This window comes from Petromyzon marinus, chromosome 24 (assembly GCF_048934315.1).
Source record: "Petromyzon marinus isolate PM22_M1 ecotype Great Lakes invasive population chromosome 24, UKy_Petmar_22M1.pri1.0, whole genome shotgun sequence".
Lineage (NCBI taxonomy): Eukaryota > Metazoa > Chordata > Hyperoartia > Petromyzontiformes > Petromyzontidae > Petromyzon > Petromyzon marinus.
Window position 1 is genome coordinate 871,732 of NC_133690.1, and position 15,108 is coordinate 886,839.

At 47.1% G+C, this 15,108-nt stretch overlaps 1 protein-coding gene across 3 annotated transcripts in view; it reads left to right on the forward strand.

The window, feature by feature from the left end:
• The window catches only part of RNF141 (ring finger protein 141), a 45,857-nt gene that overhangs the window by 11,245 nt on the left and 19,504 nt on the right, over positions 1–15,108 (forward strand). For all 3 annotated transcript variants that reach the window (XM_032959773.2, XM_032959774.2, XM_032959775.2), the window contains exon 2: positions 10,975–11,157. In XM_032959773.2, the coding sequence (XP_032815664.1) occupies positions 11,024–11,157 (134 nt within the window). In that variant the 5' untranslated portion in view covers positions 10,975–11,023. The remainder of the gene's footprint in view (positions 1–10,974; positions 11,158–15,108) is intronic.

Here is a 15,108-nt window from a genome sequence, read left to right on the forward strand (position 1 = left end):
GAAGACAAAGGTCTTGCCAGTACCGCCAGGTGCATCAAGGAAAATATGCCTCCATTTTTAGACTCAATGTCTTCCAATATTTTTATGTAGGCTTCTCTCTGCATCCACCAGCTTTGGTTCAATTTCCTCAATAAAGTTAAAAAGCTCTAAACCATCATAGGATATTTCACGTAGGATCTCTTGGGCAAGAGCATGCTGGTTGTCCCTGGAGGGTGTTGGTAGTCAAATAGACTTGAGGTCTTTTCCACCAATGGAGTGAAGTTTGTCATCAAGGAGGATGAGGGCCTGGTTAAAGATGACATCAGAAAAGTTCACCTCGAGGTTGGGATTTTCTCATTGAGTTCTGTGGAGGATGTCCTCACTCATGCCTTTTTTGGGGTGAGATGAGCTGCAAACTTGAAGATTTATGCAGAAGAGCAATCTCAGTTGAGAAGGGGACTGACTAACATAAGCTTCTGTCATAGCTTTATCAAGATGCTGATCATCTTCAAGAATTCCATGAAGATTGCAACCTTCCCTGTATATTTGACAGATGTCTCCTTCCACTGTTCTTAGGTCTTAGACATATTTTGGCCCTTTGACAATATGGAGAAGCATTCGCAGAAAATAGCACTCCTGATTGTTGGGATGAACTGTGTAGACTCTTCCTTAGGCATGAGATTCACCATCACTAACACGGCACTTCCATTTTTTTTAGCAGACCAGGTATAGTAGGAGGGAACTTTATGATAGAGCAGGTTGGCAGCAGATTGGTCACTTTGGCACAAAAAAAACGCCATAGAGGTTGTGTCTTGTGGAGCCTGGGCCTGTTCTTGGGCATTTCCTTTGAAGTAGATGCATTAATCATTTTCGAGGTGAACTGCCAAATGGACCAATGTGGGGGAATGCTCATGGATGGGGAAGCCAAGAATTCTCCAAATGGCCTCATTGCTGCTGATGTAACTTCCTTTGACAAAAAGTTTAACTTCATCCAAACTTTCCCCCTCTTTTTGTAAGGCAAACACAGCCATGTCAGATCCTTTGTTGGTGTATTTGCAAACATATTTGATGACTTTCACAGAATTGCAGTATACCACATTAACGTGGGCCTCAAAGATCTTACATAGAAGAGGGCAGAGCTAGTGCCTGGTCTGAGTATTGTTTCAAATCCACCATCTTCAGTTTATATGCGACGATAGAGAGGATAGCCATCTTGCCCTGCCCGAATTTCTTTCAAGAAGTTTATTGGATTATTTTTTGTTGCACTTGCGGTCTTGCATACATGGTGAATTTGGATTGAGCTCCCCACATGGGCCATGGACCATTTGCTTGCAGACCACATCAAATAGGGCAGGGTCTTATTTGGGGTCAGGTAGGTCAGTACTGATAAATGTGTCAATGTCACTTGAATTAACTTTTTTCCTTAACCATAGCAATATGTGGGCATGAGGAAGACCACGTTTTTGCCACTCAATGGTGTGCAAGTTACATATTGTCTTCCCAATGACGTCACCTTCCTTTGTCGTAATAAGCCACATGAGTTGATCAACTTTGAGTTTAAACACCTTTGCAATGATGTCATGTCTCTCTGTTGGCTTTTGGTTTTGATAAAGCACAACCTGGATCTCCTTCCATTTTGGATTGCAAGTGAAGATGATAAAGAGATCAAGCCTGCCATATTTCCTGATATAGGTCATTGCATCTTGAGTTCTCTCATTCATGTTTCCCGGTCCACCTGTGAAGGATGAGGGTAAAATAACGAATCTCCGCACATTCTGAGCGTTTGCATCCCCGTCAGCATTGATAGCGTCACTGAGATGAACATACTGTTCTACACGCAGGCGTTTTTTATTGAGTTGAATGCAAAGAAGGCGCTCACTCTCAATTTTGGCATACTCATCCACAACATACTGGTGAAAGAGGTTGGCGCACCTTAATATGTGGTTTCCTGCTTCTCTGTTCATGATCATGAAGGAATAGAAGTCCTTGGAGGAGACGGTTTTGTGAGGATGATTTTGGCCTGTTGCTTTGATAATTTGAGGCATCTGGAAGTGATAACCATTTTGCCATTGCCACAGTATCATGGGGTATTGTAGGGCATCATATGCTCTGTTTGTCTCAGGAACTAGTTTGATGGTGTTTCTTTGGTATCGTCTCTCAATGTCTCTCTTACCATGTCCTTCAACCACCATCAGAACAGCAACCTCACCACAAGTTGGGGCATTGAACCTGCATGCGTCCTTTCTCCTTGGGACCTTGGATGCACTGCTGATAATTATCATTGGAGGTGACTTGTGGTGCTGCATGTTTTAAACTTCTAATCAATAAATTGTGTTGGTTGAACATCCCTTTGAGGGAGAGGACAATTTTTAGTCTGGCACTAGGAACATTGCTGCATCGCTGGTTGCCTTGCTGACCTTCATCTCCCATGAAGTATATCTGAATAAACTTGTGCTCTTTGCCAGGCAGTGGTTGAATGGATCTGATTCGATGATAGACTTGAACTTGGAAGGTGGGCCTTAATCCTGGCTCCACTATCTCCTTTTTGCACCAAAATAAGTCATTTGAAAGTAAAAAATTTACTTCCTGATGTTGGTCAGAAAGTGTTAAAACTCAGGGGTATGGCCAGATATCAAGGATTTCAGTAGCTAAGTTTGACTTTTCCATCACTGCTGCACATTCCCTTGGATTCTCTTATCCACTTTTTAGCACCGCATTCTTTGCAAGTAATTGACTTAGAGCCTAATATCACCATGGACTGATGATCAATCTTAGGTTGGTAATTTAAAGCGGCTGTGTTCCAGTCCGGGTTATTTCTTCTTGATGCAGCATGACGGACTTGCCTCTGGCATACCATTTTTTGATGTTGTGGTTCCTCAGCCCATGCTGCTGCAGTGATTGTGCTATCCCTAGCTTGTCGAGATGCACGTTTTTCAGTAGTTTACTTAGCCCGTGCCTCTGCAGTGTCTGCGCGGAGCCTGGCTTTTTGAGTTGCCCGCCATTCTGGTGTTTCCTCAGCCCGTGCTGCAGAAGTGGTTGTGCAGTCTCTATGCATGCTGTTTAGGATTTACCTCTCTGTGTGCATCTGCAGAAGTAACTGTACAGTCTGTAGCTTGTCTCCATGCACGCTGTTCAGGATTTTCCTCAGCTTGGGCTGCTGTAGTGTCTCTGCAGTATCTGGCTTGTCTCCATGCACACTGCACTTCAGTTTCCTCAGGCCGTGCTGCAGAGGTGCCTTCGTTGTTTGTTACCTGTTGAGAAAGCCACTCCTCAATTGTTTGTTTTATGTGCCACAGCGCCACTCGCTTTGTGTTTGTTTTTGTCTTGAAGTGGTTTGATTTTTTTTGGCATTTTTGCCATGAAGGATAACCACCCTCCCATGGCCACTCAGCAAGCTCGTTAGCGTAGCTCGGGACAACCGCGAGTTGGCGCAGTTGCGTACTTTGGCATGTGCTCAAAGGTATCATTGCGATCAGCCTAATTTGTTATTAAGTGTGATTTTATTAGTTTACATTGGACCAAGGAGAAAAATAAATAGCGTGTTTTGTCCGGGGGCATAGTGGGTTGTATTTTTGTACTTTGTTTAAACGTACCACCAACAGTTTGTCAGTTAAAAGTGTTGCACGGATAGGCGTGCACAGACAGAAAGACAGACAGGCAAGATGGATTAACTGTTTATCAGAGTAATATAATGTGTAAGAATACATATTCTTGGTTCTTTCGGTAAAGTCACGTAGAAGGGAAACAATAAAATAATAAAAATATAATACAATAAAATTCTCACGACGTTTCGACTGCAACACAAGCAATCATCATCAGGTGTGAAAACCACAACAAGAAAATTTTAAAAAAGTGGCGTTTTTTTTAACGTTAGCACCATGGAGAGAGATTTGACAGTTTGTTCAGATGGACGAGTACATCTATGTTCGGAAAAGAGGAGGGGGGAGATGAAAAATAATGGATGCGGTCTGAAAGCCACCTTAAGCGTGATCAATCAAGACCCCATATGGTTTATCAAATCCTTCCAATGATTGCGAAGCCAGAATCATCTTCTCGGTTGAAATTGTCTCTGTGTTTGTATATGTGGATAGCCTCATGAACGAATCTCTCATGGTAGCCAGATGGCTTGCAAAGAACCTCTGTCTTAGAGAAGTCAATGTCATGTGAACCTACTGAATTATAACAGTGATCTGCCACGGCCGAGGTGTTGGTCCTACCGTGTTTCAGGTCTGCTTTGTGTTCAGAAATGCGGTCCGAGACATGTCGTTTGGTTTCTACAATGTAACTACTACCACAGAGGCAACTTAGTTTGTAGACGCCAGGGTACTGTATGTCCGGAATCACATCTTTTACAGACGGAACCAGATCACGGATTTTATGTGATGTGTTGAATCGGACCTGGATCTTGTGTTTATTCAAGATTTTGGAGATCTTTTTTGTGATCCCCGCAATGAAGGGTAAAGTGATGGTTTTGAAAAGCTCCTCAAGAGGGTCCTTCTTCATGGTTGGAGTGATAGCTTTTCGGATTGTGTAGTCGGAATAACCATTAGCCTTAAGAGCTTGGTGTATGTGCTTGAGTTCACTGGCTATATGTTCCTGGTCAGATATGCATTGGGCTCTATGGTGCAGAGTCTTGATGAGGGAATTCTTCTGGGATGGATGGTGGTGGGAATCCAGTTTCAGGTAAGCATGGGTAGCTTTCCTAAATCAAAAGTGTAAGAATACATTAACCCCCTCGGCCCCTTGAACTTGGTAAGTGCAGTGATGACATCGCCTTCTTCGATACCGGAAACAGGAAGATGTTTGTCACAATTCTGACAATCGCATGATGATGCTGTAATCACCAACGAAATCAAATTGTTAATTTTTTGGTTTTGCTGTCCAGCACACCAGTGGCGGTTGGTGAAATATGAAGTAACTAATTGCCATGTTTTGTTGACGTGACAAACCTTACTAATTGGCTGTGTTAGGTCGAGGTGGGTTTATGATGCATTTATATTTACGAGATATAACCCAAATTATGTTTTTTTAAAGCATAATATTGGTCGCGAAAGCCTACATATCAGTTTCATTGTCTTGCATTAATGTAGCAGTGGTGAACGGTAGTAGTTATCCTGTGTTGTAAATGTTTAAGATGTTCTTAGTCTTTGATTTAAAGCTTTCGTGACTGCAGGGATTCATATTCTTGGTTCTTTCGGTAGTCTACGTGACTTTACCGAAAGAACCAAGAATATGTTCTTAGTCTTTGTAGCAATAGAGATGCTGCCACCGTGAAGTTAGTGCACTGCATTTGCAATCCAGAAATCACCAGTTGGACTCAATCTTTTGACGCGGCAGTTGAAGCTATGGGTACGCTTCTTCAATCCCGCCACCCCCGTGTCCACCCCCCGTGTCCACCCCCCATGTAACGGGCTACACCCCAGCGTTGTGGTGGGCAGGGGGGTGGGGGGTGGTGGGGGGGGGGTGGGGGGGTCCCCCTTATATCGGGCCGGGCTGGAGCTGGCTCCGCCTCTCGCCCCGCCCACCTTCTCGATCTCTCTCGCCCTTGCCCGAAGGCTCTCGAGAGTTCTTCCCGGACCATGTGACCACCAATTGGCCCCCTCCACCGGTGGCCCCCCTCCAGTATCATCCGGTCACATGTCCCCAGGTCAGCCAGAGTATCATGCCCCCAACGTAACCCTAGCTGTTATAACGCTGTGGGCTCTCATGATATTGTTTTTTTCCAAGACCAAGGTGCTCTGCAAACCTTCATGCTACTATCAAAGTGTAGTGGGTTCTAATTTAGGCGCACACAACTTCTTGGGAGGCAACACTCATTTATTAATGAACACAACAGTTAACCCTTACATTACGCATAGGGTGGTGACCACCGTCCTAATCTAGCTAACGCACATTTCTCTAACTCTCAGATACTCTAGCGTGACCCAGCTAGGTGGGCTACTGGCAGGTCCGCTGACTGGAGGCTTGACTCTTCTTGGCGTCTTCACGATGCATCTTCATTCTTGACATGGGAAGCCCCGACCCTCGTGAGGAGGCTGCTTATATGGGCCTCGGCGTGCCCCCGGGCCCCACCCCGGCCATGCCTCCCCGAGTCCAGAACCGGCCCTGTCATCATTCCCGCCTCCAGCCGGGATGACGTCATGTGTGTGTGTAGACCCGCATGGTAGTGACGCCTCCAAGCATAGTGATGTCACACGTGTGCATGTGTACACAGTAGTGATGCTATAATCACTACATCACCCTCCCCCATGTAAAAAAACAGCCGTCCCGGCTGTGACAATACAGAAAAAAAGTGTGCCTCCAACAGCAAGGTTAATAAATAACCGGCGACATAATAATTACCGTGAGAAATATATGTACACACACCGAGAGGGGGGGAAGGGAAGAACGTATGGAACGAGGGGAACCAACAACAACCACATGTACGCACGCACTGACATCTGAGTGTGACTGTTTGAAAACGGTGTAGGCAATCAACAAGGTGTGAGAGTCATGCACAGCGGCCAGTCTTCGAACGAGTTCGCGTGGCCGAGCCCCCAGGGGAGGCGAGCACGCTCTCCCTGGAGGTCCTGGGGGAACTTAAAAAAAAAAACCAAAAAGGGCACAGCCCCTCCCCAGGAGTTGGGCAACAGGATGAGCAGGAGTGACGTACGGGCGCTCCACTCCCCCCTTCAAGTCCACATCCGGTCAGCACAACCAGCGACTCCAAGGCCGGCAGGTGCAGGAATCTTGTGACGAGAAGAAACCACCTTCTGAGGCACAGCACCACAAGCCCGCGCCTCAGCTCGTCGGACACGACAGCCACCCAGCCCAGGGAAGTGGAGATGATCGTATTTCGCCCGCTCTGCTACCGTTCCACCGCACAGGTGGCAATAGGGCGAAGACCGAAAGTCTAACACCCACCTACAAACACCACTTAACATTCCGGACGTCTCCCTACGTCCCAGGTCGAGAAGTCGCACTTCAGGGTCGACCCATGTACTGGCTCAAGGAAGTCGCGCTTCAAGGTCGAGCCAGTATGCTGCACCCAAAGGTATAACGTTGGATGTTGTACAACATCCCGGGTCAAGGAAGTCATCCTTCCAGGTTGACCCATGTACTGGGCAAAGAAGTCGCACTTCAGGGTTGCTCCAGTATCTACATTTTTCGTGAAAAAATATGTGAAATTGACGTGACACAAGAAAAAAATGCCTGCTCTTGCCCAGAAATGGTTCACACAAATACCCTTGCACGTACAAAATGGCAGCTGCATGCGTGACCCGCGTCTCCACGGCTTCCCGCGCGCCAAAAATGGCGGCCCAGCGCACGAACATCGCTGCGGTTCCCGTGCTCGCATCATGTCATGTGTTTGCATCCCCCGCCTTCCCGATGCATCATCGCAGCCCGTCGCACACGTCGGCAGTATCGGGGGAAATTTAAACCCGTCTCTAAGACTCGCATTAAAGCAATCTGCTGTCCCAACCGAGCTGTGAAGACACAAGAACACCTCTCTCCAGGACTCGCATTGCAGCAATCAGCTGTACCAACCGAGCCGAGAGAACACACCAACCCCTCTTCCCAAGCCTCGCATTGCAGCATTTAGCTGTACCAATCGAGCTGAGAGAGTAGCTCACCACAAGCTCCCTGAGCCTCTGGCTCACTGTCTTAGACGCGCCTCGGAGTGTCTCGATCTCCGGGCTGTCAGGTCAAACCGTCAGCTATAGCATTAACGGGACCACACTCGTGTCAACACGCAGCAATGACAGGGGCATCCTGGTCAGGATCTTCGCTCCAAATAAACCACAGCCAGCAGCACAATCCAAATCACTGGCACCATATGTTACATCACAATTTAAACGATCCATGCCTATGACAGCAGAGCCACCAACCAAGGCACTCATCCCCCCCCACAATGTCAATTTCACACCAAGACAAGACATACAATTATGAATTAGGATCCTCCCATGAATCGATCCAATGCCAAATGGTCCAAATGATCGACGATGTCGTGCAATGCGGTACATGCAGTATATGTAGTCCGTACATTGTCAATCATTTGGGGCAATGCTCCATCCAGTCCGCACATGGCAACACCCACAAGCAATACTCCAGGCAATCCGTACATAGTCAATAATCACAAGCAAGTACCCAACAGTCCATACACTGTTAACACTCTCGAGCAAGGATCCATACAGTCGATACATTGATAACAATCAAGAACAAAGCTCCATATGGTCTGTACCTTGGCAACAATGACGATCAAAGTTTCCCACAGTCACACATTGCCAACGATCATGATCAAAGTTTCTGACAGTCACACATGAACAATCACGAGCAAAGCTCCATACAGTATTCACAATAACAATCACGACTCCGTAACATCAAAAACGATGTAACAACGCGAGTCATTAACACGGCAACTCACAGGATGTTAAGGGAGCTCGGGACACCCGACAACTAATTAATCATTAACTTCCCCCTGAAGATAACGATCCCGACGCCGTAATGAACAATAAACACTGTTACAAAGCAAACACCCGCACGGGCGCCACGTCAATCTGCCACGCACACAACCGGACTAACACGCTCCACAACCCGGTGCACGCAAGATGGGTGAGGTGTGTTTTTAGGGCCGGGTGCATTGTGTCACGACTCGCCTTAGAGGCTGTGAGGAACGGAGGATGGCAGGGTGGAACTTGAAGAATCTTGGATGGTAAGCGCGGCATCCTCTTGCGACAAGATGCCACCAAGACGGCCGAAGATCTCCCTCCGCAGGTGTTGAAAATTGCGGGAACGGCGTTTTGGCAGGAACCGCGTCCCGACCGGCCGCCAAGATGGTGGCCGCACCCGCAGCAGCGGCGGCGTCCTCTCTCCTCTCGCTCCGGCGCTCTTTCTCTCGATGGCAGCGAAGCAAAGACGTGATGTGCGTCCTGGTGCTCTGCCTGCAGCGCAATCTCCCTCCTTCACCGAGGCTGCAGAACCCCGGGCTGCCCGGAAGATGATCTTCCCGCCGTCCTCGTCGTGTTAAAGCGACCAGGTAAGTTGTAGTAATCGTGCGCATATTATACTGTCTAGGATAACACCTATCGTTAGCCACTTCTGACACCAAATGTAGTGGGTTCTAATTTAGGTGCACACAACTTCTTGAGAGGCAACACTCATTTATTAATGAACACAACAGTTAACCCTTACATTACGCATAGGGTGGTGACCACCGACCTACTCTAGCTAACACACACCTCTCTAACTCTCAGATACTCTAGCGTGACCTAACCAGGTGGGCTACTGGCAGGTCCGCTGACTGGAGGCTTGACTCTTCTTGGCATCTTCACGATGCATCTTCATTCTTGACATGGGAAGCCCCGACCCTCGTGAGGAGGCTGCTTATATAGGCCTCGGCGTGCCCCCGGGCCCCACCCCGGCCATGCCTCCCCGAGTCCAGAACCGGCCCTGATGTCATTCCCGCCTCCAGCCGGGATGACGTCATGTGTGTGTGTAGACCCGCGTGGTAGTGACGCTCCCCCGCATAATGATGTCACACGTGTGCGTGTGTACACAGTAGTGATGCTAGAATCACTACAAAAGGTTTATTCATGAAGCCATCCAGATATATAAACATAGACATAACTTCAACCAAGAAGATGGATACAAATTGAGCAATCATTGGAAGGGTGTTATTAACCAGGTTAAACCTTAACCGCTTTATAGTTTGCCTTCGTATCCGCATCTCCAGTTTCTACAGCCTCCTACCCTCCAGCCCCGCTCCCTTCCCAGACCCGACATTTTGTCGTACTTGGGCTCGAGTTGGAGCTTGCACTCCCCCTACCACACACCCCCACCCTCTCGATTTCTCCTCCCTGGCTCCTCCCCCCCCCCCCCACCTCTTACATATATAGCCTCGTGTCACAAGCAACCTCCTTTTGCCCACTTCAGCAATTTTATATTGCTGTGGTTGTTTCCACTTGATGACGGGCACTTGTGTTGCACCCGGAACGTCGTGATTTAATTTATTTTATACCTACGTGACTTTACCGAAAGAACCAAAGAGTATGGATTCCTGCACTCACGAAAATTTCAAATCTAGCATATACAATATAGGAAGAATTCCCTTCTCTTGTCTCCACATATACATTATTATGAGCTTGTGTGCAGTACTGGCAAACCATTGTCTATTCGGTAGACTGAGGGCATAGAGATTGCAATTGTAGCTTGCATGTTGAGGTACCAGGTTTCATGCCACATACCACGTGATAATAAATGCTCCAAACTTATCTTTTGGAGAATATAGTATTTTTTTTCCATCGAGTGTTTTGCACTGCGTTTTCACAGGTCTCACAGTGTTCCTGGAGAAATGAGCACTTATCGAATCGGCACTAACAGGGGTCATACCATTGCATATATGGCGATACATTCCCGACAGCTTTATTTCTTTTGTATGAGCAATATATGAGTGCTTCATTGAGGGTATCAGCTCGCTGCCCTGCGAGCAGTGTACTGCTTTACATTGTGTCCAAATTGGCGATCGCAGGTGAAATCACCTTTTCCAGAAGTAGAAAATGAAAATATCACAAATATCATCCACGTGCGACTGTGGCGCAGCAATCAGCAGAACGCATCTTGGACTCTTGTCCACTACGAGCATTCCCCAAGGGCACGAGTGGGATTCACTCATCCTCTTTAGCCAGCAGCTGGATTTATAACCCGTACAAATGAAGAAGTGCACAATTCTGGCAAAATTTCCCGATGATGCTAGATGTAATTACCAGCGAAACGTCCCAGTTCTTAAATTGTAAATGTGGATTTACTCTCCAACACGCCGGTGCGCTGAACAGGTTACTAATTAGCACGTTTTGTTTACGTAACAAACCTTAGCAATTGGCTGTGTCGGGTGGTGGCGGGTTAATTACACATTTATACTTACACGATCTAACCCAAAAAACCTTTATTATGAGTTTATAAAGGATAGTGCTGTGCTTCATATGGATTGACATTGTACCCTGCTGCTGCTATGTGTAGGTGAGGCAGCCATGTGAAGCCTCCATTGCAGGAAAGGCAGACGGGGACCATGGGGCAGCAGGTGTCTCAGGGCGGGGCTGCCAGGCTGTCCGAGAAGATGCTCAAGCAGGCGTGGCTGCTGCGTGAGATCGCCAGCCTCCCCTATGAAGACTTCCTCGGCCGCATCGGTGACATCAATGATACGTGCGTGGATAATGAGTGACAGTAATGTGTGGGTGTGTATGGAGACACAGATGGCTGAGTACCCTGCTGGCCACATAAGCTGCTGTGTCCTGTGGTGTCCTTTATAGGTGCTAGCTCATAGCATTTCCCTGAGGTTCTATAAGGATACACATGAGATTTATTTTTATGCCTGTTTACTGTGGGGAGCGGGAGCATCATGGTGAGTGCGCAGTGCTACAAACCCGGCGACCGGAGTTCAATTCCTGGTCACGGCGAACATTGGTGACGAATATCTGAACCGATTCTGGGCCTCCCCTCGGTCGACTCGGCCTTAAATGAGTACCTGGTGCGGTGTGTAAAACATCGCCACTCGGGGACAAAGACAGCCAGGCAGCCATGGTGCTGGCCACTCACCCTCTCGTGTGCAGTGCCGGCTTTCATAGGTGCTCGCGAACAACACTTGCCCCAACAGCCCATTGAGGCTATACTGGAGATTTTTGTCTTTGTTTAATGTGTGTTATGCTACAACAATCCTGGAAGCCCAAGTATACAGTGAGGGAAAAAAGTATTTCATCCCTTGCTGATTTTGTACGTTTGCCCACTGACAAAGAAATGATCGGTCTATCATTTTTATGGTAGGTTTATTTGAACAGTGAGAGACAGAATAACAACAAAAAAATCCAGAAAAACACGTCAAAAATGTTATAAATTGATTTGCATTTTAATGAGGGAAATCAGTATTTGACCCCTCTCAATCAGATTTCTGGCTCCCAGGTGTCTTTTATACAGGTAACGAGCTGAGATTAGGAGCACACTCTAACCTAATCTCAGCTTGTTACCTGTATAAAAGGCACCTGTCCACAGAATCAATCCAAACTCTCCACCATGGCCAAGACCAAAGAGCTCTCCATGGATGTCAGGGACAAGATTCTAGACCTACACAAGGTCGGAATGGGCTACAAGACCATTGCCAAGCAGCTTGGTGAGAAGGTGACAACAGTTGGTGCGATTATTCGCAAATGGAAGAAACACAAAGGAACTGTCAATCTCCCTCGGCCTGGGGCTCCATGCAAGATCTCACCTCGTGGAGTTGCAATGATCATGAGAACGGTGAGGAATCAGCCCAGAACTACACGGGAGGATCTTGTCAATGATCTCGAGGCATCTGGGACCATAGTCATCAAGAAAACAATTGGTAACACACTACCCCGTGAAGGACTGAAATCCTGCAGCGCCCGCAAGGTCCCCCTGCTCAAGAAAGCACATATACATGCCCGTCTGAAGTTTGCCAATGAATATCTGAATGATTCAGAGGACAACTGAGTGAAAGTGTTGTGGTCAGATGAGACCAAAATGGAGCTATTTGGCATCAACTCAACTCGCCAGTTTTAGTTTTAAAGCTTTCGTGACTGCAAGGATTTATCTTCTTTGGTTCTTTCGGTAAAGTCACGTAGAATGAGAATAAAATAAAACAATAAAGTTCTCACGACGTTTCGGCCACAACACAAGTAGCCGTCCTCAGGTGAAGAAACAGGACTGTCCAGAAGACAGTCCTGTTTCTTCACCTGAGCGCTGTCTTCTGGACAGTCCTGTTTCTTCACCTGAGGACGGCTACTTGTGTTGTGGCCGAAACGTCGTGAGAATTTTATTGTTTTATTTTATTCTCATTCTACGTGACTGCACCGAAAGAACCAAAGAAGATCAACTCGCCATGTTTGGAGGAGGAGGAATGCTGCCTATGACCCCAAGAACAGCATCCCCACCGTCAAACATGGAGGTGGAAACATTATGCTTTGGGGGTGTTTTTCTGCTAAGGGGACAGGACAACTTCACCGCATCAATGGGACGATGGACGGGGCCATGTACCGTCAAATCTTGGGTGAGAACCTCCTTCCCTCAGCCAGGGCATTGAAAATGGGTCGTGGATGGGTATTCCAGCATGACAATGACCCAAAACACACGGCCAAGGCAATAAAGGAGTGGCTCAAGAAGAAGCACATTAAGGTCCTGGAGTGGCCTAGCCAGTCTCCAGACCTTAATCCCATAGAAAATCTGTGGAGGGAGCTGAAGGTTCGAGTTGCCAAACGTCAGCCTCGAAACCTGAATGATTTGGAGAAGATCTGCAAAGAATAGTGGGACAAAATCCCTCCTGAGATGTGTGCAAATCTGGTGGCCAACTACAAGTAACGTCTAACCCAGGGGTCGGGAACCTATGGCTCGCGAGCCAGATGTGGCTCTTTTGATGATTGCATATGGCTCGCAGATAAAACAAAATATTCTCACTTGTTTTAATCCATCCATCGATTTTTCACTGCGCATGTCCTGTTCAGGGCTGCAGGAGCAATTCTCCATTATTTTAATTGGATGATACTGGCCTACGTTTGCCGTTGCTGGGTAAAACAGGTAAACGCCCCCTTTTGAATCAGTCTGAGACTGCGTCTGCTCGGTCATTAGCTCAAAGCTAACCCTTCGACGAAGAAGATGGCGAAAAGAAAAAAAGACGACGAGTATCGTACATTTCAGGACGAATGGACCGAAGAATTCGCCTTTGTGGAGAGAGCGGGTTCTGCGGTGTGTCTAATTTGCAATGACAAAATTACATCGTTGAAACGGTCGAATGTAAAGCGGCACTTCGACACGCGCCACGCTACCTTTGCATCAAAATACCCTGCGGGAGACAGCAGAAAGAAAGCGTGCCAAGAGCTTCTGAGCAGGGTGCAAGCTAGCCAGCAGCAACTCCGCGTATGGACCCGGCAAGGTGACTATAATTCGGCTAGCTTTGCTGGTTCTTTAGCAATAGTGAGGAACGGAAAACCATTCACAGATGGCGAGTATGCTAAAACGTTCATGCTGGATGTAGCCAATGAACTTTTTGATGATCTTCCGAACAAAGACAAGATAATCAAACGGATACAAGACATGCCTCTGTCGGCAAGAACTGTTCATGATCGTACCATCGTGATGGCAAACAAAGTGGAGGAAACGCAAGTGAAGGACATAAATGCAGCGCCGTTCTTTTCTCTGGCTTTGGATGAGTCAACAGACGTGAGCCATTTGTCGCAGTTCAGCATGATTGCAAGATATGCTGTTGGTGACACACTGCGCGAAGAAAGTCTTGCTGTTCTGCCATTAAAAGGGTCCACAAGAGGTGAGGATTTATTCAAGTCTTTCATGGAGTTTGCTCAAGAAAAAAGTCTACCTATGGATAAACTTCTCTCAGTGTGTACTGATGGTGCTCCGTGTATGGTGGGGAAAAACAAAGGATTTGTGGCGCTTCTCCGTGAACATGAAAATAGACCCATCCTAAGTTTCCATTGCATTATACACCAGGAGGCACTTTGTGCTCAGATGTGTGACAGGCAGTTTGGCGAAGTGATGTCGCTGGTCATTCGTGTGATCAACTTTATTGTTGCCCGAGCCTTAAATGATCGCCAGTTTAAAACACTGCTGGATGAAGTTGTAAATAACTATCCTGGTCTGCTTTTGCACAGCAATGTGCGTTGGTTGTCAAGAGGGAAGGTGCTTAGCCGTTTTGCGGCTTGCCTGAACGAAATCCGGACTTTCCTTGAAATGAAAGGCGTCGGGCATCCTGAGCTAGCCGACACCGAGTGGCTCCTCAAGTTTTACTATCTCGTAGATCTGACTGAACATCTGAACCAGCTCAACGTGAAAATGCAAGGCATTGGAAATACAGTGTTATCCCTTCAACAAGCTGTATTTGCTTTTGAAAACAAGCTGGAGCTTTTCATCACGGATCTTGAAACAGGTCGTTTACTACATTTTGAAAAACTGAGCCAATTTAAAGATGCATGCACAGCAAGTGAGCCCATTCAAAACCTTGATCTCCACCAGCTAGCTGGCTGCACATCCAGTCTCCTACAGTCCTTCAAAGCACGCTTTGGAGAATTTCGTGAGCACACTCGTCTTTTTAAGTTCATCACCCATCCAAACGAGTGTTCACTGAACACAGCC